At 42.1% G+C, this 26,644-nt stretch overlaps 2 protein-coding genes across 2 annotated transcripts in view; both read right to left on the bottom strand.

The window, feature by feature from the left end:
- The window catches only part of LOC127046810 (uncharacterized), a 278,001-nt gene that overhangs the window by 235,139 nt on the left and 16,218 nt on the right, over positions 1-26,644 (bottom strand). The gene's annotated exons all lie outside the window — the stretch shown is intronic.
- Positions 5,365-8,076, bottom strand: LOC127047167 (chondroitin proteoglycan 3-like). Its single transcript, XM_050945193.1, has 4 exons — positions 7,693-8,076; positions 6,942-7,061; positions 6,288-6,335; positions 5,365-6,005 (listed from the first exon to the last, which is right to left on the bottom strand). The coding sequence occupies exons 1-4, from the start codon at positions 7,739-7,741 to the stop codon at positions 5,989-5,991; spliced, it is 234 nt and encodes a 77-aa protein (XP_050801150.1). The 5' UTR covers positions 7,742-8,076; the 3' UTR covers positions 5,365-5,988.

Genomic DNA, 26,644 nt, shown 5'->3' on the forward strand with positions numbered 1-26,644 from the left:
GTATAGACACTTACCAGCGCTTTTCTTGACCTCCGTGGAATAAGCAGGTATCCCAGCATACCTGAGGAAGCCTCTGGCAATCAAGCTGGTCTCCTTCCCCGGCTTGCTCTCGCGTTCCCCGAACCCCGAGCAAGCAGGTCTCCTTCCCTGAGGTTTGCAGGGGGGTTCGGGGAACGCGAGAGCAAACCGCGGCGAAGCTGGTCTCCTTCCCCGGTTTGCTCTCGCGTTCCCCGAACCCCCGTGCAAGCAGGTCTCCTTCCCTGCGGTTTGCTGGGTGGTTCGGGGAACGCGAGAGCAAACCGGGAAAGGAGACCAGCTTTGCCGCGGTTTGCTCTCGCGTTCCCCGAGCAAGCAGGACTCCTTCCCTGAGGTTTGCAGGGGGGTTCGGGGAACGCGAGAGCAAACCACGGCGAAGCTGGTCTCCTTTCCCGGTTTGCTCTCGCGTTCCCCGAACCCCCCTTGAAGCCGCCCAACAGCGCTGCAGTGTGGCCACATCTAACACCACTTGCAGCGCTGGTTGCTGTAAGTGTGGCCACTCTGCAGCGCTGGCCCTATACAGCTGTACTAATACAGCTGTAACAACCAGCGCTGCAAAATTGTAGATGTAGACATACCCTGAGAGTTGAACTGCTCAAGCTATGGGAAGCAGGTCTCTTGGAGCACTGTGGAGCATTCCTTGAGGCTGGTCTAGAGACTACCTTATGCATGTCAGGCCTCTGCCTTTGCATGAAAAACTACAAATGTCCTCTCCACAATAATGGAGCTATAGTAAAGTCCAGACATCTGTTTCTGGACGACAATCGCCAATGGCTAAAACCAGAAGCGGAAAAGAGTTTGGGTCCTTCTCATTGATGTATATTGTGCATAGCTATTACAGTGAAGGAAGCAGTAAAAGCATATGCAGTTTGCTGTGTAATCTAATTTAACATTGAACCAGATTTTCACAAGTGGAGACCTTAGTGAAACCAAATTACACTGCACAAGAGTCTTATTTTTGAATTAGAAACCTATCATTTTAGAAGAAACAATGACATCAGCTCCAAAGAAGGGGCACAAAGTGATCCTACCAGTGTCCATCCATTTGCAAGGAACGCGAACCTGAACAGAATCCTCCTTGATCTGTTTTCTGTATCTGACCAAGACAGGCTTGGAGAGAAATGGGCTCTGGGGGGATTTGTTTAGAAGTAGAAATTATAGATATAATGTATATGTGCATGCATGCAGGCATACATCTTTGCCCTCCACTTGATGGAATCAGAACAATACAACTGCATGCCATTGGCCTTATTCTGCAGATAACACAAAACTTGGGGCAGTAGTAAATAATGAAGAGGACAGGTCACTAAGACGGAATGATCTGGATCACTTGGTAAGCTGGGCTGAAGCAAACAATATGTGTTTTAACATGGCTAAATGTATACATATACACCTAGAAACAAAGAACATAGGCGATATCATCCCCCTTGAGCATTCCTGGAGGCTGGACTACAGACTACTTTATGCATGTCTTTACTTTATCCCTGTCTTTGCATGAATGAATGTCCTGAGCCCTGATTTTCCCCATCCCTTTCTATTTCCAGTTCTTACTGTCCCTTGAGGATTGCCATTTCTACTGGAGGTTAGGTGTTTCAGTGATTTGGAACAATATTCATTAGGGATAAATCCACCCAAAGGGAGAATTGGAACCTAGATCTTCAGAATTATTGTGTGAATCTACTGCTATTAAATCTCACGCTGGGCAGCTGGAAATGTGTCTTTCAGATCAGCATCACCACAGGTAACATCACTGTTATACCCACTATGCTCAAGTGAAAAGGTGAATAAATTCACCTGCAGGATGACACCTAATCTATAGGCGTGATGGCATTGGGCTACCTTCTGTTGGAGCAGCCAGAAGCACAGCCAGCAGAGTGAGAGGATCAGCACCTTCTTTGGCATGGTTGGTAGCGAAAGGTGTCAGGAGAGGAAGAGAAGCAAGGACTGCAGTGTCTGAATGATGGAAGCTTGAACCATAGTTAAATAAACTCCCATACAGCACAGATGCTCAGCAGAGGGATAAGTATTGTGACACTTTGAAGTTTTGCATAAGGAGACACATCTGACACTAGGTAGTAACTGCTGTGCCTGATCCATGATGTTACTGATGGTCAAAGTTACCTGAGGTTGTTCTGTCTCAACTGCCTCCTGAATCCTTTATGAGACTGAGGCCCGGTCTACTAAACATTTATGTCATCATTGATATCGTGCTGAGGGAAGTGAAAAATACTCACACCTAAGCACCGTAGTTATGCTGACCTAAATCCTAGCAAAGATGCAGCTAAGTCAATGGATGAGTGTTCAAGGAGGTGGTGTTTCTACAGTGGCCATGTCTGCACATACAGCGCTGCAGTGGCACTGCTATACCGATACAGATGCACCACTACTGCACGTGTGGTGTAACTCACACCCCGAGCGACATAAATTTTGCCGACATAAGTAGAGGTGTAGACATAGCCAATGATGGAAAAATTCCTCTTGTTGCTGTAGGCTGAGGCTATGTCTACACTACCATGTATGGGGATATAACTTACGTCACTCAAGGATATGATTATTCCACCCCCTTGAGTGACATAAATTACACCGACATAAGCACCGGTGTGAAGTTATTCTAGATTTACCTTAGTGTAAATGAGAACAGAATTTGGCCCAAAGTTCTCTTACTCATGCAGCCCAGATCTTAAACATTAGGACTGGTGATGAGAAGTTATGGGGATGAGGGGCAGTGGTGCCAGTTCAGATATTTCTTGAGGGGTGGGGCAAATTATAGTCCTTGCCCCAAGCAGGGACCCCATTCCTATTCCTCCCACTAAAAAAAAAAAAAAATTGAATGGCATTGTAACCCTGTGCCATTGGTGAGGGACATTTTTTCAGTCATTGTGGGACCTTGGAACCATGAATTAAAAAGTGAGCAAACCAGAGTTTCCAGCTGTCATGAGAAACTGACAAGCTGACCTCATCCTGCTTGACTGGTTCTGTTACATAGTTGTTAATAACCCCAAGGATAAGACACTGGGAGAAAGGAGAGGCAATTTTGTTCCTCTTGCAGTGAAAAGGGATGGGAATGGAGAATTGTGCCAGCACTACAGAGTAGATTCTCACTAAACTAGTGTATGTCTGCCCAGCGTGGCTATGGCTGAGCTACCTGAGATAACTTGAATCCAGCTAGTGCCGGTACAAATAGCAGTGAAGATAGTGCAGTGTAGGCTTCAGAGTGGGCTAGCGAGCTGAGTATGTACCCAGGGTGTAGCATGCTTATGCTATCTGTGCTGAAGTCTGCACTGCACTGTCTTCATAGCTATTGGTCACTGCACTAGCTGGATTCAAGAAAGCTTAGGTATGCTATCTTATGCGCAGCTTTTGCTGTGTAGATATGTCCTAATCACTCTCCTGAACTTGCACTCCAGCTGCTCTCTCTGCCTGCTGAATGCCTCGCTTCAGTCCTCCCATTGCCCTTGCTGGTGCCCTGGGGTCACCCTTTTTGTATTGCTCTGTCTTCCTCCTAATGGCTCCATATTAACCCATGTTGCCATGTCCCACTGCTGACTGGCGGTGTTATACTCCAGTTGCCCTCTCCCATTTGCTGACTGCCTGGTGTTGTGTGCTTCTCTCATTGTGTCACATTTTCTCATTGGGTATATCCCATTTTTCATAGCTACATCCTCTTTTTGAAGTGAGCAGGAATACTACAAGGCTGAAATAAAAGGAGGGTAAATAACAGAATCCATGAGCCTTGTGACATACTTCCTTCTCCACAAACCCAGAAAGATCCAGCAAACTGAGGTTGCTTCTCTTAGCCCCACAAACTATTACTTCTATTTATATAGACTTGGTAATTGTAACATATGGATGGATTCCTCACCCAGTCCTTTTCTTATCCCCTGTCTGCCTGCAGGTCTGGAGAGAAAAACACCCCATTGCCTCATTTCTCCCCCAATCACAAGTTCTTGCCCTGCAAATAGTAAGGTTGGTCATGTTTCTGGGGGTATGGCTACACTTGAAATTGCACAGCGCTGCCACGGCAGCGCTTTGAAGTGTGAGTGTGGTTGGAGCGCCAGCGCTGGGAGAGAGCTATCCCAGCGCTGCACGTAATCCACATCCCTTACGGGTGTAGCTTGCAGCTCTGAGAGCCGCGCGCCCAGTGCTGCGGCATTGATTACACTGAGGCTTTTCAGCGCTGTATCTTGCAGCGCTCAGGGGGATGTTTTTTTCACACCCCTGAGCGCGAAAGTTGCAGCGCTGTTAAGTGCCAGTGTAGCCAAGCCCTGGGTTAGAAAGAAGTGCCATCTCTAAGAATGAAAGAACTAAAAGGTACTTCTGTTTGTTGCTGGTGCCACTCTGTGGGCCTTACCTGCATCACATTTCAAGCAGCTTCACAAAACTTGTTCACCTCCTGTGTTGCTGTTTGAATGTCCTATCGTCCAATAATCACGAATTAAAACAGGCAAGGCAATGGTGAGAGGAGTTTGGAAAGGGATCTTACTGACAGCAAATAGCGTCAGTGCTTGAGTCCCAGTGCACATGTGGTGCCCAGCACATGGCTTTTCCTTGTGTTATCCTTTGGACATTTTTCCAGTGTTATTTACTGAGGCAAAAGCATTTGCTGAAGAGTGAAACGGTGGCAAAGGAGAGAAAGTTCAAAGGAGAGACTGTGGAGCTAGATATCTGGGGGTTAGATTAGATGACCCCTGCAGTTCCTTCTAATACTATGATCTTCTGAGTCTGGAGCTGAAATCTATCAGTTATCAGGGGCTGCTCCAGGCCCCAGAATGCCAAGAGTGTGCTTGGGGCAGCATGCCGTGGGGGGTCCACCGGAGCCACGGGACCGGCAACCAGCACAGTGCCCCTCACTGCATGCCCCCGTGCTTGAGGCAGCAAAATGGCTAGAGCCGCCCCTGCCAGTTATTCAGGGTTTGTCTGATCTACAGCTCATCAGAGCAGTGAGAGATGTTGCCTCTTGTTCCCTAACAATCGTGCAGTACATTTATAAGGGACACTGAGTTTTTAATATTCATAGATACACAATTTTGTTAAGATTGCATTAAAATTAATGCATTTTCCCCACAGATATAAACAGATACTGTCCATCACCATGACTTGAAAATGAAAAATGAAAGAACAAAAGTAAAGCCTTCCTGAGAGAGCCCTGTGTGTGTGAGAGAGACAGAGACAGAATTGCTGCCTCTCTCTATAGACAGCAGAGTTCTTAGGAATTTAAAGGCACGTTACACAGAAAACAAAGGTATAACAGTCACACAGCCAAATGAACCACAGTTGTAAATACATCTCAATTAATTTAAATCAGTATTATTGGAAAGTTGCCATTATCAAACATTGTAGAAGAAGAGAAAAAGAAATAGATAATTTACATTGAAATTGGACTAATTTGAATTTTAGTATTTTTTCAAGCTGCTGACTCTGCAAACTCAGCCTGAGCTTCAAGAATCAAGCAGGATTCTTTTTTTCCCATACATCTTCATCAATAATAAAAGCACTCCAGGACAAATTCTGCCCTCAGTAACACTTGTGCAGTCCCATTCCCATCAATGGCTTTGCACAGGTGTAACCAGACTTCAGTCAATAATTCTGTGGATGATGCAGAAGAAGGCATTCCAGCTTCTGAAATGTGATGGCTCTTCAGGATGAACACACATGAAAACCATATTTTAATCATTAAAGTCAGTCACTCTGAGTTTGATACATGCACACAGCAGAGCTACTGAATGAAAAGTCACCATTTTACAGTCACTTTTTAGAATATAATGCACCCTAAATACTTTATTAAGAGAATAATCACAAATATTAGAAATTTAACAAACTCATCAGCACTCTTTCTAATGCTCTACACACTCATTTCTCAAGGGTGAAGTTGTGTTTCTCATTTTGAAGCTTGAATTTTCCTTCAATGCAGCTGATGATGTGAAGGGAGTCGGGGGGGACATTTCATCCACTTCAATCTATTTCATATGCTAAAAGGAGAGAAAGGGTATGATGCATGGGTAAAAATTGAATTGAATTCTTTGGTCTGGAGCCAGCATGCCTTCACCATCCAAAACAGAGATAGATTGGATAGAGACCTACAATATGGAACACCTCAGTGACAATTCATCCTGGATTCTTTAGCCTTCAAGGCCACCTCTGATTAAGACAGACGAGAGGAGTCAAATGGTGCATGCAGAAATGGCAGGACTGTAATCTTTTTGAAGGAGAAGAGGAATGACAACAGAATAGACAGAGCAAAATCCACTTACAGGGGTCAGATCCACTTCCACTGCTTTCTTCAGGGAGGCTGGATTGACCTACAATGAACAAAAATCAGAGGCTTAATCCTGGAAACTCTACATAGTTAGAATAATTAAGTGCATTGAGATCTACTGATGGAAAGTGCCACATCAGAGCTAGGCTTTATCATTATTATGTTAGTAAGAACTAAACCTGCAGTGGTGTAACCCACTGGTCAGTGAGTGTTATATGTCTCTTTCTCAGCCCAGCCCACAGAGGATGTGAGTCTGCTTGCGCTCTGAGCTAGAGATCCTGTCTTTTTAGTTCAATCTGTAATGACTCATATTTAGCTGTGGAGGTCCCTGGTTCAATCCCTGGTGTTGGCCCAGATGACACTCATTACAGTGAGGAGTCCCTTTAATCCAGGGATATCAAGATAGATCATATACAGCTGAGGAGAGCATTTATATGGCACTGGACCCAGCCTATCCTTTCCTGAGGGCCAAATCAGGGAGCTGCTTAGGTCGTGGGTGAGTAGGAAGCTAAAATTCAGTGCATTGTGGAGGATTCAGGTGCAAGGAGTGGACTAGGGGCTTCTTTCACCTTGTCAGTCTCTCTTGGCAGATAAGTAGAGAAATGTAACAGCAGTAACAAAGTAACAGAAAGAAACAGAATTAACTTACCCATAGGTTGCCCACTGGGCTCCCAGCCTAACTCTCCACTGACTTGTCCACTAGGTTCCCCACTTGCTTCTCCACTAAGCTCCTCACTTGCTTGCCCAGATTCAAAGGCACCAGATTCCTCTTAGAGAAACAAAAGAGAATTATATATAAATACGTATCACAATTAGGTAACAACTCTCCCTCAGCAATGTTATCCTTATGCGTTGGTCTCTAGTCCCATGGGATCAGGGAACAAAATGTACACAGTGTATGATGCTCTCATTTGCTTCTATTTTTTGCCTCCCTTCCAACCCCAGCCCATCCTTGGGATTCAGAGGGGAGTGATAGTTTTTCTCACTAGGATGTGGAGAAACTCTTCAGAAAACTGAAAGGCAAGGATATTAGGGAGCCATGAGAGTAAGTATTAGTGACATCCATCAGGGGCCAAGCTCTTGTGTGATAAATAGGGATTGTCCCGAACCTGCACTCCAGCTGCTACAGGGCCTCGGGAGCTATATTATACACCTCTACCTTGACATAACTCTGTCCTTGAGAGCCAAAAAATCTTACCGCATTATGAGTGAAACCGCTTTATATCGAACTTGCTTTGATCTGACGAAGTACTCAGCCCCGCCCCCCCAGAGCACTGCTTTACCATGTTATATCAGAATTCGTGTTATATCAGATTGCTTTATATCGGGGTAAAGGTGTATTTTGATTGATTGCTTAGGAGGTAAATCAAATGAATATAGTAAAGGATGGATACACTCACCAGATTTGTCCCCAGTTAGATCCTCTGTAAAAATAAAAGAGACGTTCATCAGAATAGACAAGAACTTGTCCAGCTCAGAAACATTCCCACATATTCAGGGCTCATTTCCCATCCTGATCACATGTATCTGAGAGTGTGTACAGGTCAAGCACAAGGAGAAGGTTACTGAGGTTAACCAGAATATGCAGGAAACAGAACAGACCTAGACATGTTTGGAGACTTGCCAAAGAGGAGGTTTAAATGCCAGTAATTTAAACCAGCAGCTCATTCCAAAAGAAATCAAAACAAAAATTGTCCTACACCAAAATCTTGATCTGCAAGCAGCCTATATTTAGGGGAACAGGGACTAACTGTGCCTTTTTCTCTGATTCTTGTACAGCAGTGAGCACGTTGTCAGAGGGATAACAAATAATAACAATATTGAAATAACTGGATTTATTGGGTAAGAAGCACAGAAGAGAGGAAGGATTGTGAGAGCCTTAAACTGGCAAAAGAAAGAGAATGGATCAAATCCATCCCTGTGTGATGACAGGGATGTTCATAATATGTTCAGGTTACCTTGGGCTTGTATGAGAGGAGGCATAAGCAAAACAAGCAGCGCTGGGAGGATCAAGATCTTCGGCATAGTTGGTATCTTGTGTGAAGCCTGAGTGGCAGGTGAAGAAATAAAATGAAAGTTTCAGTGTCCAGCTGAAAGGAGCTAGGTGTGTATGTAAAGCAAATCCCCAGTCCTGCCCTCTCCACAATCTACCTAAGAACAAGAGGTTCAGGTTACGCACATGTAGGATAATAAAAATAAGTTTAGTTAAGGAAATATATATGTGTGTTGTAAATAAAGGCCTTGAAAATAATGAGTTATAAGGTCAAAAGGAATGAAGTAGAGAAGATTTCCAGACATGCGAATATCATAGAATCATAGAAGAATAGGACTGGAAGGGACCTCAATAGGTCATCTAGTCCAGTCCCATGCAATCAAGACAGGAGTAATAGGCATTTCCCACATTTAACTTCTGTGATCTGGTTCCAGGAATATTATCAGGAACACTGTTCTGTTTCTTTCCCAATAAGCAGACTTTGTTACAGTGTATCCCAGGAATTGCCTTCCCAGGAAATGCTGAAGATTGCTAGGGATCTTGAATACTGAGTTTTCTGCTAATTGACAGAATTCATTCTCATAGGGCAAGACGTGAAATGTCACAAACTCCTATCTCTGCAGAATTAACCCTGTCCTATATTAGACAACTTTACCCCGTTCCCTGATAACCTGTCTGTAAAGGAGGCTGTAGGAACAATGCACTCAATTCCCCCAAAAAAGGGTTTAAAATTTTCCATATTAAGAGATTTCAGATACTTGTCTAACATTTTACTAGTTACCTTTCTTAAGTCACTAGAATGTCTGTTTTAGGCTGTGTCTGCTGAACAAGGTCACTCCATCCTGCTTGCAATCTTTTAATTATCTTGTTCAACCCTCACAGAGCTAATCCTATGTGGATAATATGTCAAGGGAGGAAGCACTTATCAGGAAAGGCTAAGGGAGTGGGTAAAAGGGCAGAGAGAAACCCTGAGATAGAACCATCAGGAATCAGAGCCACTGAACTGAGACCAAGGAAAAAGCAAGGACAATCTAAGCAGTCAGAGGATTCCAGACAAAAGGAGACGTATGAGAAGCAAAAGAGAGAGAAGTTCCTAGAATGCTGTAACACCAGCTTTGACCAGCCTATTTAATTTTAATAACTATTTATTTTGATTCCTAATATACAAAGTTTTTTTAGAGAATCTCTCTCCTCTTTGGAGACAATTCCACAGTCTCAACAGATTTGACTCAATACTGTGAATTTCTAAAGCATCTCCCATCCAAAGTTCTGCAGATTTTACAAACATTCATGAATTAATCTTAACACCCAGGTGAGCAATATTATTTGCATTTTACAGATGGGAAAACTGAGACAAACAACATAGGTGAAGTGACTTGCCACATTCAACTAGGAAGCCTATGGCAAAGCCAAGAACAGAGCCCAAGTTTCCTGATGCCGAGGTCTGTGATTTAACCATATGGCCATTTCCTCTTCTCAAATGTTTCTCAAATAGGCAACCTATTTTTTCTTTGCTAAGTTTTTTTCCTATTTTCTTCTTTTTATACCCTCATTGATCACTTACACAGTTCCTTCCCTCCTTGGCATTTCAACCCTTATTATTCAATCTTTTTCAGAAAGGTGACTTCCAAGTCTTCTCTAAAGTTTTATAATTAAGAAAGCCTGGACAGCCTAGTTTTAACACTTCAGAAAAAGAGATTGCCATATATCTCATCAGAGAGGAAAATATCCTGAGTCAAAGGCTTTATTGTTTGTGTGTCTGTGTGCGTGCGTGCATGTATGGGTGAGAGAGAAAGATTTTGTTGCCAACTGCTGAAGGGCCAGAGATTCCATTATCCTGATGTGGAACCTAAGAAGCCGTGGTCTGCGAAGCAAGCTGTACCTGAGAATCACCAAACTGATGAATTAAAGACCTGATCAGCTGATCTTGCCACAACATCCAAAATGAAACCAGAGCTGAACAGGTAACTGAAAGAACCCGCTAAACACCTGTCCATCTGTCATCCATTGATTTTTGTCTGCCAGCAACTATCAACATCCAGATATTTCTGGACAGAACCTAAGAAACCCTAAGTAGAAACCAAACACTGACAACTGAAAACCACAAACTCAGCTAATAGTCTCACACATACAGCAATATCTTCCCTCTGCTGAGAATGAGCTTCTCAGCTGAAGAGGTCTAAAACATTGTAATGGGCTGTGTGCCAATACCATATGCCAGCAGACAGGATATGGGAGCTCTGTATGCCAGTTTTACAGTAACAAACCAAGATGACACCTTAAATCTTTTTAATTCACAATTCCTTATTTTAGTCAAAAGATTATCCCCCCTTCAGTTCTAGTGAGCTACACAGAGAGAGAGAGAGAGAGAGAGAGAGAGAGAGAGAGAGAGAGAGCTCTCTGCACCATCATTCATAGTTACCTTTCGGAAGATTGACCTCTCCACTGAAGATCCTTCTGCAGCAACCTGATACCTGGTTATCTGCTTACATGTCTGTCTGGCTTACAGTCAGCGATGATTTCTAATTGGTTTGAAAATTGTTTCTCATCTCCGTATTTGCATATATGCAATTTACACTCTCTCTCTCTCTCTCTCTCTGTATAGTTCACTAGAACTGAAGGGGGGAATTTACTCTGGAGCTGACCATTTTTGAACTGGTGACTTACTGTAAGGGCTAAGAGTTTATGTGGCTGGTACTGCAGGAGCTAGCAATGAGATTTCCCAGTATATAGTTGTCCTACTGATTTTTACTTCTGGTTTCTGCTGTTTTATTGGACAAATGACATAAAACCCCATATAGTTTTAGAATCGATCGATTCATGGCCTTTTCTTGTTTTTAATGAAGGGACTAATTAATTTAGATTGGAGATTTAATTTGTTAGTGTAAGGTTATTTGAGATCCATAGGTTAAAGACAGGTATTACTAAAGAGACAACCTCAATTTGAAATCTAGTCAATTTATTATGTATATTGTCAGTAGTCATTTCAGGTTCTTTAGCTGTCTGTGAGGCCTCCTGCCAATTCTTGTGGTTATACAACTACATTTCCCTAATTAAAAAAAAAGCAACGCTTCTCTCCTCTGTTGCTGTGTCAACTTATACCAGGCATGATTTTGGCCCAGTGCATGTATCTGCGGTGTGCAAAATGAAGCAGTGAGCATGCTATGCTCAGTACAAAAAATTAATATCTTTGCCTTATCAGTACTTTTTCCAGTCTCACTTCTATTTCCCTTAAGGGCAGCTACCAGCATGACAAGCTCAAGCTGTTTTTTAATAAAACTCTTCATTTTTTACAATAGGCTCATCAGAAATCAATACAGTGCGTTGAAAACAATAACATAAATGCAAATAGAGATAATGCCCAAATACAGGGGCCCAATACTGCATGTGCTTTTCTTGCCAAACTTGCACTCTAGGAGTGGGGCCGGTAAATTTTAGCCTACACAGAGGAGGTGGAAGCCCCACACTTCAGAACTGGTAGAACATAGGAAATCTTTTATTGGACCAACGTCTGTTGGTAAGAGAGACAAGCTTTCTTGTAATGTAATTAGGATGTAATTTAAGAACAAACACTAACATAATAATAAGTAAAATTAAATACATCAGAGTCTGAGCCTGATGGAGCTCAGTTCATGCTGAGGACAGTGATTTCATTGAAGCTGCAGAGGTTGGATGATTAACACAAAGTAAAGCGTCGCAGTAACCAGGATGAGAGACTTACCTGGACAAGTAGTAAGGAACAATTCAGGTTGAACTACGGGGGGGTAGCCTAAACAATGAGATGAACCTGAATAAGTCCCCACCCCACCATAACCCCTCCCATCAGAGCCACCTAACCCTTTCCAAAGTTTGGAGAGGGGTGAGAAATTCAGAACCAGATCAGAAGTTGGCAGCTGGCTTTCATCTATAATTGTGGCAACTGGAATAGCTATTGCGGAATAGCTTATTCCACAATAGCTTTTGTGACAAAATCAGGCTGGACAGCTGTAAGAGAGTGGTGGAAGGTGGTATAGCCTTTGGAATAATAAAGGCCCTTTTCCATATAAGCTGAGAAGGGTCAGCTAGGGTCATGTGAGTCCAGTTAGGGGATGCCTGAGACATTTAAAAATCCCTCCTCTGGTGAGAGTGGAGGAGGAGAGAGAAGCTGCTGCAGAGCTAATGGCAGCAGAGCAAGAAAGGCTTCGCCAGGCTGAGTGAGAGGCTGATCTCCTCCCTAAAGGGGAAACAACCACACTCACTGCCTGTTTAGGGGAAGGATTGGCATCGCAGGGCCAATAACAGGACAATACCACTCAGACAGGGGGCATGAATAGGTATCCCCCTTTATTTTGTGTTAGTGAATTTGTTTCTTTCGTTTAGTGAAGGAGCACTCCTTGGGCCTGCCCGGAGGCCTACTTTGAAAATAGTGCTAAATAAACAGAGTGGGAAGACAAATTCTGTCCAGTGTGAGGCTGATTTACCCCAAATCCCACCACTGCCAGAAGGGGAAGCACTAGGTCATGTGAGAGGGAGGCAGTGTCTTTCCGCACTATGTCAGTCCAGTTCTCTGTGTAGACAAGCTCTAACTCCAGGTTTGAATTTTGCATCTTATCATTTGATAATTGCTGGCATTATGGAAATAAGCAATAAATTCAAATGGTTCAGTTTCCAAAGAAACTACATGGATGAGACACAACTGCAGTGTGATTGTAATGTTCCCCTGGTGTTATCTGGACTGTTGATCTGCTAGGTCACTCCAATCCTGGACTCTGGGAGCCAGCCTTACTCTGCTCTGCTGTGAGAACCCCCACTCCTGGGCTGTTCACACACAGCCTCTAGCATGTAAGCTGCTCCTAGCTACTTGAATGAGCATTTTTGGCCAGCTGCTGCTTGGATTGTGCAACCAAATGACACTAGCCAATATCTGCGGTCCCAGACACAATCCTGGAAACCTCCATCTTGCAGTGTCCAGTTATGCCTTCTGGGTTCCTGTCAGTAGTAGGGCTGCTTTCTATGCTCCATTCTTTGCAATAGCCCAGTGTTTCAATGTCACTCCCATGCCCAGCATGATGTGCCCTCTGTCTGGACAGACACTGATCCCCACAAGACTTTTTTCTTATCTCCACAACTGACTAAATGTCCCTATATGCCTGATATTGACAGCTGCAGTCCTTTCCTGAAATTGCACCCTGCAATCCACTGGGGCCCTGCTGTCATTACTATGAGGATTTTTTATTTGAAGCTCCTGGCAGAGTCTATTGTTCTTTTGGGTACACTAGATCCAAGATTAACACACCTGGTGCTGCCTGCTGGCAGCACACAGGGTCTCCTTTAGTCCTGGCCTTGGCTCAGCAGTTATGGAAGCAACTACAGGTTACACTAACAGTATTATGGTTAAGGTATATGGTGTATTTGTGGGGTTATCTCCCATCCAACTTGCAAAATCTAAAATTAAGTTACCACTTCTAAAAAGTGGCCTCAAATAAAAGGAGCAGAATCCTGGTAGTTAGCCTGATTGGTAATTCCACCAAAACGCGGATTGTGTCAGAACTTGCTTAGTAAAGTATAAAATGGTCCATTATACACAAAACCAGGAGGGGCAGCTAGATATTATCTGAGTGCAGCTGTGAAGTGGCTGGACAAGAGAATTGTAATGGGGATGTAGCTGAAGGGGGTCCTTCCACATCCTGGTCTGATGCCTGAGCATATTTTCATTAAAACAAATTCTTGGATAAAAGTGACTTACTCTGTGTCAATTGGTTTGCAGCACTTACCATCACACGTTTACACAGCGCAGAGCTAAGAGGATCACAGTAACTAGCAGAATCAGTGTAATAATCCCAAGGACTGCAATAATATACAACCCGCCTGAGCACTGAGAGGTGGGACCTGCCCATAAGAAAAGGAAGAGGTGGTTTGCAATGGAATGAAGCTGCTGACGTTTAGCACTGTGTTGCTTGTTTTGCCTCCCAGAGAAATATCTTTTCCATCACTGGAGAAAACTCATACTCATAGTCTGACCAGTTCTAATTTCTAGCCTGAAAATGTGAACTTCAAAGGCTGAAAACCCAGACAGCAAATAAAAAGAACCCCAAATGTACTATCTTTAAGGTCTCCAAATTGTTAAGCCAATCTCTAGATTTTAGAGGCCTGACCCATAACGTTGAATGCTTGTGGTTCTACTTTATAGAAGTGGTAAATAACCTGAGCCTTATGAAGAGATGGAAAGCAGGTAGGGCTTGAGAGTGAATCTCCAACACAGTGGGAGAGAAGCAAAGGGCAGGACAAGGAAATGGTTTGATACAAAGAAGACAAAGAGCTGCTTATTGCCATTCCTTAGTGCTTATGCATAGCTCTGCCAATGCCCCTCAGTCCTGCCCTGCAGCCCCTGCTATTCCAGTCCTGGGCTCCCCACACAGCCCTGCCAATGCCCCTCAGTCCTGACCTGCAGCCCCCTGCTATTCCAGTCCTGGTCTCCCCACACAGCTCTGCCAATGCCCCTCAGTCCTGCCCTGCAGCCCCGGCTATTCCAGTCCTGGGCTCCTCACACAGCCCTGCCAATGCCCCTCAGTCCTGCCCTGCAGCCCCCTGCTATTCCAGTCCTGGTCTCCCCACACAGCTCTGCCAATGCCCCTCAGTCCTGCCCTGCAGCCCCGGCTATTCCAGTCCTGGGCTCCTCACACAGCCCTGCCAATACCCCTCAGTCCTGCCCTGCAGCCCCTGCTATTCCAGTCCTGGGCTCCTCACACAGCCCTGCCAATGCCCCTTAGTCCTGTCCTGCAGCCCCCCTGGCTATTCCAGTCCTGGGCTCCCTACACAGCTCTGCCAATGCCCCTCAGTCTTGCCCTGCTGCCCCCCTGCTATTCCTGTGCTGTAGTCTTCCTTGAGGAGAAACCTGTCATTTATGCCAACCTATGCTATTCTGGGTGGACTGTACCAAGATTTACAAGAGGACCACCAAACTCCTCTTAAGTTTTGAAGTAATCGGGATTTTAACACAAGCTTTCAGAGGTAAAAGGCAGTTTCTCTAATCTATTCTTCTGGATAGACCATCTATTGTATTTACATTTATGATGTGGGGGGAAAAAGTTTAATCCATTAATCCCCACCTCCATCATTTCTGCTCCCACTCATAATGTTTGTTTCTTCTTCCCAGACCCATTCCTCCACACTTAACTTGTTTTCTCTAAGTGAAATTCCCTGTCTGTTGCTGGAGGTAGGCTGCTGCCCTCCTGTGGTTTTTTAAAGATATTTAAATAAGTAGAGGGAAGTGGTTGAGATCCTTTATGAGGCATTTCAGCCTGGAGGGTATTAGAACAAAACTTTGAAAACCTGAAACAGCTAGGTGTTTACAATGGAAAAGGCAACAAACACTTAGCAGGGCTAAGAAGGACACAGCCCTAGTAATATGTCAACACACCAGAGTCACAAACAAGATTTGTTAGGCCAGAGACTAATCCCAGTTACACTGGTGTAAAATTAGGAGGAACTTCACTGAAGTCAACCAAGTTTTTTCTATATTTACACTGTTGTAATTGAGATCAGATTCTGACCCACTCTGTCTTCAGGTTGTCCACCATGCTTTACCAAGAAACACATACTGAGACATTTGGTCTGTCTTTTATTTGTGGAAGAAAGGCAGATTAACCTAACAATGGAAAAATATCGTGTGTGCTCGTTTAGCATTTTTCTGTGGTTAGCATTGCCTCTAAAAATATCTTAAAGGCTCCTGTTGTTTTCCGTTCATTCATGAAGTGTTATTTAGAACATGCTTTATATTATCAGTAATGATGAAAATTAAAAGGCACAAACAGAGTATTTACAGGGTGAATAAATAGCTCAGATTCATCCCTGGTACATTTCCTCTGGCTTCAGTGGAGTAACTCAAGGGATTAATTTGCTTTCTGGCTTACTCTCTAGTTGCTCTATAATAACTTTTCTTTCAGTGTCTCAATCTCATCTTTATTACTCTTATTCTTCCTCTTCCTTGGTTTTCATTTAACATAGGTAAGTAAGATTTAAAATGAACATCTTCACTACAATCATATTCACTTTTTAAAACTGTGTTAACTTTCAGAGCTGGTTTCAAAAATGGAAAAAAAAACATATATTTTAAGATAATTTCCCCTCAAAATAACTTTTTAAAAATTTATTAGAATTTACTAAAAATGTAATCAAATTTTATTACCCTTTTTTTGTTTATCATTTATCATTTCCACAATAGGAAATTTTCTAAAATGTTTCTAAATTTTGAAAGTTTTTAAAATCTCACCTTGTGAGTAAGCTGACCAAGACATTTTAAAATCATTTAGAAAATCCCCAATAAATGAAGGATTTTGATAAAAATATCAATTATATTTAAAAATCTATACCCCCCAATGAAATATAATTTATTTGTAAAATGCTTTGCATTTTTAAATTGTTAGACTAGCTATGCTTACTTTCTATTTTCCCCTAAATAACAAAAACAATCTACAACTGTAATGGTGGGATTTTAAAATATGTTCATTGTTGTCCTAACTGCTCCAACTGAAGTCATTGAGTTCAGTACAAATAGGGTTAAGCCAGTGCTGAGCACTCTTCAAAATTCCAGTCAAAATGTTTTTTTCTTAGAGTTTTTTATTTACTGTTAGGTCATAGAGTGAAGTTTCTTTAGCCTTTGTCTAATTTGCACTTTCTGAAAATATGTATGTTATTGTATGTTGTTATATTTATGATAAACTATATACACCTTTTTCAACAGTAATATGAATATATGTAAATATATCTGTGTACAGATACACAAAGAGAATGAGGTGATAGTTGTGATGGATGTAGCTACAAAACTGGTGAGTTTTCTGTATTCTACCATTACATTTCTATACTCCAATCCTGCAAATACACACATGCTTAACTATATTATTGGGAACCTTACTATCAGACAGCCGACTCCCATTTCAACCAAATGAGAGTTAGGCTTCTAAGCAGGTTAGGCATCTATCTGCATCTTTAGTTATCTAAATACCTTTGAAAATATGGTCTAAATCACTTAGCCTGGTCTACACTACGGGGTTGGGTCGAATTTAGCTGTGTTAGGTCGATTTAAAAATGACTGCATTCCGTCGACCTAAAAGGCTCTTAAAATCGACTTCTGTACTTCTCCCCAACGAGGGGAGTAGTGGTAAAATTGACCTTGCTGAGTTGAATTTGGGGTAGTGCAGATGCAAATCGACAGTATTGGCCTCCAGGAGCTATCCCAGAGTGCTCCATTGTGACCACTCTGGACAGCACTTTGAACTCCAATGCACTAGTCAGATACACAGGAAAAGCTCCCGGAACTTTTTAATTTCATTTCCTGTTTGGTCAGCATGACGAACTCAGCAGCACTCAGTAGCACAGGTGACCATGCAGTCCCCCCAGAATTGTAGATGAGAGAATGTTTCTATGCTCCCCCATCATCTCCGTCCCTGAGGTTACTGCAGATTAGAAGGTGAAAAAAACTCACTCACGATGACATGTTCCAAGCTCATGCAGTCCTTCCGCACTGATAGGGCACAGTTTAAAGCATGGAAGCATTCAGTGGCAGAGGCCAGGAAAGAATTAAGTGAGCGCGAAGAGCGGAGGCAGGATGCGATGCTGAGGCTAATGGGGGAGCAAAACGACATGATGAAGCACCTGTTGGAGCTGCAGGAAAGCCAGTGAGAGCACAGACCCCCACTGCATCCACTGTATAACCACCTACCCTCCTCCCCATGTTCCATAGCCTCCTCACCCAGACTCGCAAGAATGCGGGGGCGGGGGGGGGGAAGGCTCCGGGCACCCAGCCACTCCACTCCAGAGGATGGTCCAAGCAACAGAAAGCTGTAATTCAAACAGTTAGATTTTTATTGTGGTTACAATAAGCAATGTGGCCTTCTTCCCCCCTCCTCCTCCCATCCACTCGGGCTACCTTGTCCGTTATCTCTTTTTTTTTTTTAATTAATAATGAAAGAATGCATGGTTTCAAAACAATAGTTACATTATTTCAAAGGAGGAGGGTGGTTGGTTTACAGGGATTTAAAATCAACAAAGGAGGTGGGTTTGCATTAAGGAGAAACACACACAAATGTCACACTGAAGCCTGACCAGTCATGAAGCTGGTTTTCAAAGCCTCTCTGATGCGCAGTGTGCCTTGCTGTGCTCTGGTGTCTGGTTGCTCAAAAGTGGATGCCTGTCTATTTGCCTCAACCTCCCACTCCGCCATAAACACCTCCCCCTTACTCTCACAGATAATATGCAGCACACAGCAAGCAGCAATAACCATGAAAGTTGGTTGCAGTGAGGTCTGACCAACAGCACCAGCAAGCTTTTAAACATCCAAAGGCACATTCTACCACCATTCTGCACTTGCTCGGCCTACAGTTGAACTGCTCCTTACTACTGTCCAGGCTTCATGAGCCATGGAAGCAAGGGGTAGGCTGGGGTAGGTGCGACCACGCAGTGCTGCCAGCTGGGAGAGCAGCCTGAGGCAGAAACCTCCAGCTCACATGATAGAATCATAGAATCACAGAATCATAGACTTTAAGGTCAGAAGGGACTATTATGATCATCTAATTTGACCTCCTGCACAATGCAGGCCACAGAATCTCACCCTGTATCAAACCTGTGTCTGAGCCACTGAAGTCCTCAAATCATGATTTAAAGACTTCAAGGTGCAGAGAATCTTCCAACAAGTGACCCATGCCCCATGCTGCAGAGGAAGATGAAAACCCCCCAGGGCTTCTGCCAATCTGCCCTGGTGGAAAATTCCTTCCCAACCCCAAATATGGTGATCAGCTAAAACCTGAGCATGTGGGCAAGACTCACCAGCCAGACACTCAGGAAAGAATTATCTGTAGTAACTCAGATCCCACCGTATCTAACATCCCATCACAGACCAGTAGGCATATTTACCGCTAGTAGTCAAAGACGAATTAATTGCCAAAATTAGGCTATCCCATTATACCATCCCCTCCATAAACTTATTAAACTTAATCTTGAAGCCAGATATGTCTTTTGCCTCCACTACTCCCCTTGGAAGGCTGTTCCAGTACTTCACTCCTTTGGTGGTTAGAAACTTTCATCTAATTTCAAGTCTAAACTTCCTGATAGCCAGTTCATATCCATTTGTTCTTGTGTCCACATTGGTACTGAGCTGAAATAATTCCTCCTCCTCCCTGGTATTTATTCCTCTGATATAATTATAGAGAGCAATCATATCGCCCCTCAACCTTCTTTTGGTTAGGCTAAACAAGCCAAGCTCTTTCAGTCTCCTTTCATAAGATAAGTTTTCCATTCCTCGGACCATTCTAGTAGCCCTTCTCTGTACCTGTTCCAGTTTTAATTCATCCTTCTTAAACATTGGAGATCAGAACTGCACACAGTATTCCAGATGAGGTCTCACCAGTGCCTTGTATAACGGTACTAACACCTCCTTATCTCTACTGGAAACACCTCGCCTGATGCATCCCAAGACCACATTAGCTTTTTTCATGCCCATATCACATTGGTAGCTCCTAGTCATCCTGTGATCAACCAATACTCCGAGGTCCTTCTCCTCTGTTACTTCCAACTGATGCCTCCCCTTCTTATAACAATAGTTCTTGTTATTAATCCCCAAATGCATGACCTTGCACTTTTCACTATTAAATTTCATCCTATTACTATTACTCCAGTTTACAAGGTCATCTAGATCTTCCTGTATGATATCCCGGTCCTTCTCTGTGTTAGCAATACCTCCCAGCTTTGTGTCATCCGCAAACTTTATTAGCACATTCCTACTTTTTGTGCCAAGGTCAGTAATAAAAAGATTAAATAAGATTGGTCCCAAAATCAATCCCTGAGGAACTTCACTAGTAACTTCCCTCCAGCCTGACAATTCACCTTTCAGTATGACCCGTTGTAGTCTCTCCTTTAACCAGTTCCTTATCCACCTTTAAATTTTCATATTGATCCCCATCTTTTCCAATTTAGCTAATAATTCCCCATGTGGAACTGTATCAAATGCCTTACTGAAATCGAGGTAAATTAGATCCACTTCATTTCCTTCGTCTAAAAAATCTATTAACTTCTCAAAGAAGGAGATCAGGTTGGTTTGGCATGATCTACCTTTTTCAAAACCATGCTGTATTTTGTCCCAATTACCATTGACCTCAATGTCCTTGACTACTTTTTCCTTCAAAAATTTTTTCCAAGACTTTGCATACTACAGATGTTAAACTTGAGGGGAGGGCTAGCTCAGTGGTTTGTGCATTAACCTCTTAAACCCAGGAGTGTGGTTCAATCCTTGAGGGAGCCATTTGAGGATTGGTCCTGCTTTGAGCAGCAGGTTGGATTAGATGGTCTCCTGAGGTCCCTTCCAACCCTAATAATCTATGATTCTATAACAGGCCTGTAGTTGCCCAGATCACTTCTCCCCACTTTCTTAAAGATAGGAACTACGTTAGCAATTCTCCAGTCGTATGGTACAACCCCTGAGTTTACAGATTCATTAAAAATTCTTGCTAATGAGCTTGCAATTTAATGTGACAGTTCCTTTAATATTCTTGGATGAAGATTATCTGGGCCCCCTAGTTTAGTCCCATTAAGATGTTAGAGTTTGGCTTCTACCTCGGATATGGTAATATCTACCTCCATATCCTCATTCCTATTTGTCATCCTACCATTATCTCTAAGCTCCTCATTAGCCTCATTAAAGACTGAGGCAAAGTATTTGTTTAGATATTGGGCCATGCCTAGACTATCCTTAACCTCTACTTCATCCTCAGTGTTTAGCGGTCCCACTTCTTTCTTTGTTTACTTCTTATTTATATGGCTATAGAACCTTTTACCATTGGTTTTAAATCCCTTTGCAAGGTCAGACTCTATATGGCTTTTGGCCTTTCTAACTTTATCCCTACATGCTCTGACCTTAATAAGGTAGCTTTCCTTGCTGATCACTCCCATCTTCCATTCCTTGTAGGCTTTCTACTTTTTCTTAATCACCTCTCTGAGATGCTTGCTCATCCAGTTTGGCCTACAACTCCTGCCTATGAATTTTTTCCCCTTTCTTGGGAGGCAGCCTTCTGATAGTTTCTGCAACTTTGACTTGAAGTAATTCCAGGCTTCATCCACCTTTAGATCCCCAAGTTCTTCATTCCAATCCACTTCCCTAACTAATTTCCTTAATTCTTTAAAGTTTGCCCTTTTCAAATCAAAAACCCCAGTCCCAGATCTATTTTTGTTTATCCTTCCATTTAGTTTAAACTGAATTAGCTCTTGATCGCTCAAACCAAGGTTGTCCCCTATAACCATTTCTTCTATGAGGTCCTCACTACTCACCAAAACCCAATCTAAAATGCCATCCCCTCTTGTTGGCTCAGCAACTACTTGGTGAAGGAATCCATGAGCTATCACATCTAGGAAAATCTGAGCCCTATTATTAGTACTAGCACTTGTCCTCCAGTCTATTCCAGGCAGGACTGAATCTCCATGAGCAGCAGTATCACATCTGCCAGTAGCACCCAGCAGGACCTGAGTTCATCTCTGGGGAGCAAGAGAGCAGAGCTGCAGGAAAGCAGACTTGCAGGTGAAGTGGTGGAGCCACACACCATGCCCCGCAGGTTGCTAGGAGCCAGGCAGGGAAGACATTCCCAGAATCCCTGGCAAAGCTATATGTCCAACGAGGACAGTTAGCAGTCCTACTGCACCATCTGCTAAGAAGGCAAGGAGCTGCTGCTGTGTAGCAATGCCAGCTGCTGCAGATGCTTCTGTGTCAAATGCTTGAAGGTCCTGGTAGGGCAAGGTACCTCGGCCAAGGCAAAAGGACAAGAACCCTGAAGCTGTTATGTGTGTCAACCACAGAAGCAGACTGGAATGTATGGCTGCCAGACTTCTTCACCAGTGACAAAAGACAGGAATATGATGCACCTAAAATCTAAAAAGGCCTGCACATTTCCCAGAGTCACTACCCTTGATAACAGAACGTCAATGATTGCATTGGCTGCTTGGATCACAGCAGCCTCCACAGTAGACTTGCCCACAACAGCAGCAGTGACAGTGAGTTGAGCGGGCTCCATGCTTGCTGTGGTATGGTGTCTGCAAGGGTAACCCAGGGAAAAAGGCGCAAAATGATTGCCTGCTGTTGCTTTCACAGAGGGAGGAGCGACTGACAACATGTACCCAAAACCACCCACGACAATGTTTTTGCCCCATCAGGCATTGGGAGCTTAACTCTGCTCCATAAGTCAATGCTAGTCACGGTAGTGAGGATACACTCCACCAATTTAATGTGCTTACTGGGGACATACGCAATTGACTGTCTAAAATCGATTTCTAAAAATCAACTTCTATGAAATCAATCTAATTTTGTAGTGTAGACATACCCTTAGATGCTTTTGAAAATTTTACCTTCAGTCTATTGGGTCTTCATGTGACCTCTCTTTTTTGTTTTTTTGTTTTTTTGCTTTATACCTAGTGTCTTCTAGTCTTCCAGCCACGTTTAGGTTATTCCCAATTCCATAAAATAAAGTGAGGCTGAAGGTAATGAAATGAAGGTAACTATCTACATAAATACTCTGTTGCACCTGACACACTTATGGACAAGTAGGGTTGGACATAAATCAGGAAAAGACAACAAGGTTTTGAGTGGAGCTGGCCAGAAAATTAAGATTCCACCCCCACCCCTCGATGGAAAAGCTATATGAAAACATTTTTTTTACTTAACCTTAATTTGATTTTTTTTTTTAAATTTTCATCAAAACCTCAAAAACCTGAAAACTGAAAATTTGGGCTGAGAAGTACCAACCTGCCGTCACCCCCCAAAAAAATTATCAAAAAAACCTAGACACTTCCTTCAAAATATTTCAGTATGTCAAAAACACAGAAGAGAATTTTTGACCAGCCCTAGTTTTGATGTAAGGTTCCCTCAATAAAGACCCGATCCTACAAGTTCTGATTGGAGTCAGTGGGAGTTTGAGGTGCTCAGAACCTCACAGGATTGGGCACCAAAACAACTAACTGCTGTCACTATATGTAAGCCATTGAAAAACACAATATTGACACTGTGTTTCCTTGCAGGAGCACAGCAGTCTCTGTGTCTGATTCATTGTTTTTACAATTACTTTCAGATACTGCAGATACTGCAACTGGCAAATAAAAAGTGTTCAATATCCCTTCCCCAAGGAATTTTGAATGCCAATCTAATAAATAACCCTGGCTAAATAAAGTAGTTACAACTATTTTCCTCCCTTTGTGTAGAAGACATTTACCACAGAAAACAATCAAAATCTTTCCAAGAATCTGAAGGATTAAGTTTTATTCATAGTTTAAGGCCAGTAGGAACTGTGGTGATCATCTAGTCTTTCTGACCCAGTATGCCAGTTTTACCTAGCTAAAATGCTTATCTGGATCATTAACCAACAGAAATGGGATCTGAGCCAAAAATGTAGGGCTGGAAGGGACCATGAGAAATCTTCAAGTCCACTCCTCTGGGCTGAGACAGGACCAAAGTAAACCTAGAATATCCCTGACAGCTGTTTGTCCAACCTGTTCTTAAAAACTTCAATGATGGAAATTCCACAACCTTTCTTGGAAGCCCATTAGTTACAAGATTTTCCTAGTATCTAACCTATCTCTCCCTTACTGCAGATTAAACCCATTACAACTCGTCCTACCTTCAGTGGACGTGGAGAATAATTGATCACCATCCTCTTTATAAAAGCTTATGTGAAGACTGTTTTTAAGTCCTCCCTCAGGTTTCTTCTCTCAAAACTAAACACGTCTAGTTTAGTTTGAACCTTTCCTAATGGTTCAGGTTTTCTAAACCTTTTATCATTTTTGTTGCTCTCCTCTGGACTCTCTCTCCAGTTTTTCCACATCTTTCTTAAAGTGTGGTGCCCAGAATTGGACACAGTACTGCAGCTATTAAATGACTCCTAGACTACATGCAATATGATTATTTTAATGGAGTACAAACATGATAAAACACAAAAGAAGATGGACTTCCATATTTCCCAAGATACTGTAATACCTGAACAGGTAGCCTCTGATGTGCTGTCAGATTTCCAATGTACTTTCACCTCAGCATAGGTGCTCCTCTCTCCTGTAAGGAGACACAAAATGCTATTAACAGTACACCTTTGGATTATGAAGGCCCAGTCCTGCATGGTGCTGAACTCCTGCATTTCTCATTTACTCCAACACCTTGCAGTGTCAAACCTTTGTGAGAAAATAAAAAACAAGAATAAGTTTCATTCTTCACTGAAAGGACACATCTGCCTCCTCTCTAATAGACCAGAACAACATCACTACCAGTACTAGAACATATTATCAGGATATTATAATCCATGCTGTTCCACTATGTAATTTTTCAGATAAATGGAAAGAATTACTGATTTATTTAATAAAAACCTGAAATTGTCTGAATTTCCAGAAGAAAAAAAATATTAACCTGGAGTTAGGCTGAGAATAAATATCTATAGTTTATTAGGAAAAAACATAACAGGAATGTTGTAACTATCCCATAGAAAGCATTATGAACCCAGAAAATTCAGAGTTAAGGTTAAACTTAAAATAAATCTAAACATGATAATGTATGGAAAGGCATCGATAAGGCACACAAGCAACCATAACTCTGCCCTTCAGTGATGCTATGAGAGAAAACAAATAAAAGCTAATCTATATTTAAAAACCAGTTTACTCTAATCTCAGACTACATACACTAAAATGATTTAGTTATATTGTCTGGCTATTGCACAGTGCCATATGTAGTTACTTCCAGTGCAACCCTGATTTTATAAAAATACCTGGAGACACCCAAACCTTTTTTAAAATCAAGGGTTCCTAAAGTCAGGTCAAACAATCTGCAAAGAATAATTAGTGCAGTATTTTTTGTGTGTGTATGGGTATGTATAATATGGAGCATTTTTATTATGGTTGGGAGTGCAAATGCATATAAAAGGTACTAAGTTGAGGCTTCAAATAAAGCGAAGGAGGTCATGCTGGGATATAAAACTTAAATTTTGTCTGGAAATGTTAAACTAAGAAGGTATCCAAAAATCCTGCAGAGATACTCCTATTTCAGTTTGAGAGTGACATTTTTGTTTTGTTTAGATTGAGAAGGAACTGACTTAAATTGAATCAACATAAGCCACTAGTAAATTGAAATAAGAGTATTTATACAGCATTTTTCATTGGTTTAGTGAAATTGGTCTAAAAACATACCTTCACTTAAACCAGTGCAAGTTTGTGGGTAGATTTACATGTGAGGCACATCCTGTGTCTTTTTGGTGTATTTAGACAATATTGTCTCATTGATTCCTTGTTATCCCTCATCTGTCTGTATCCATTCATTGTTTCTCGTCTTATACTTAGGTTGTAAGCTCTTTGGGGCAAGGACTGTCTTTTTCTCCTGTGTTTGTACAGTGCCTAGCACAATGGGGCCCTGGTCCATTGCTGGGGCTCCTAGGCACTACAGTAATACAAATAAAAATGTATTATTAATTATTATTATTATGTGCTATGTAAACTTAGTTAATTCAATTCAATGACTCAGTTACACATGGCAGATTTCTCTTGCGTCTTTTGTATGTTGTCTTGCAGAGTCAAAGTACAAGAGTTCAGATTTCTTTGGAATATATAAGGTTTATTGATCAAAATAGAGTTTAAATGGGAAATTATATAAAAAAGCAAAGCTGGCTATAATATAGTTATGAAGTTTGAAAGAATGAATTTAACATAGACTGTTGAAACTTATCAAGAAGTAAAGATCCAAGATATAATCACATAGTGGTAAACTTATCACAAAGCATAATCATATTGTTAGTAACTTATCCTAAGTATATATCCTCTTGGTAAGTGATTTTGGTACCAACAGGACATTATGGACCTTTGATGTAGATCTTTTAAATTGACAGTCAAGTTAAACACAGGTTCAGTTAAAAACCAATAAATATATACATACACCAGTCAAGGATTGTTCATGCTAGTACAATCAACAGTAATTCTAAAATTACAATTTGGAAATTTAGACAATTACAGAAAAATGACAATTTAATTTAAATTGCCTTCCTAGGTCATACGAGTCATAGTCAGAATCTTCATCCTAAATATACCAATATCACACTCTCATATCACACATTTAACTTACTCTATGCAGGTAATAGTTTAAAATTATTTCTCATTTCTTTTGCTATTCCCTGTTGTTAGTGCTGCAGAGTTATCAATGCTGCTAGTGCTACTGTTTTGGGAGCTCTGGTGTTAGGGTACGTCTACACTATGGGATAATTCCGATTTTACATAAACCGGTTTTATAAAACAGATTGTGTAAAGTCGAGTGCACGCGGCCACACTAAGCACATTAAATCGGCGGTGTGCGTCCAAGGTCCGAGGCTAGCGTCGATTTC

The sequence above is a fragment of the Gopherus flavomarginatus genome, chromosome 1, assembly GCF_025201925.1.
Source record: "Gopherus flavomarginatus isolate rGopFla2 chromosome 1, rGopFla2.mat.asm, whole genome shotgun sequence".
Lineage (NCBI taxonomy): Eukaryota > Metazoa > Chordata > Testudines > Testudinidae > Gopherus > Gopherus flavomarginatus.

Bases quoted from the DNA above. Each gene is read 5' to 3' on its own strand.
- LOC127047167 (XM_050945193.1), bottom strand. From the start codon at position 7,741: ATGAACGTCTCTTTTATTTTTACAGAGGATCTAACTGGGGACAAATCT. The intron at 7,062-7,692 runs GTGAGTGTATCC...TGTTTCTCTAAG, and splicing joins TCTAACTGGGGACAAATCTG to AGGAATCTGGTGCCTTTGAA. The intron at 6,336-6,941 runs GTAAGTTAATTC...TGTTCATTGTAG, and splicing joins GCCCAGTGGGCAACCTATGG to GTCAATCCAGCCTCCCTGAA.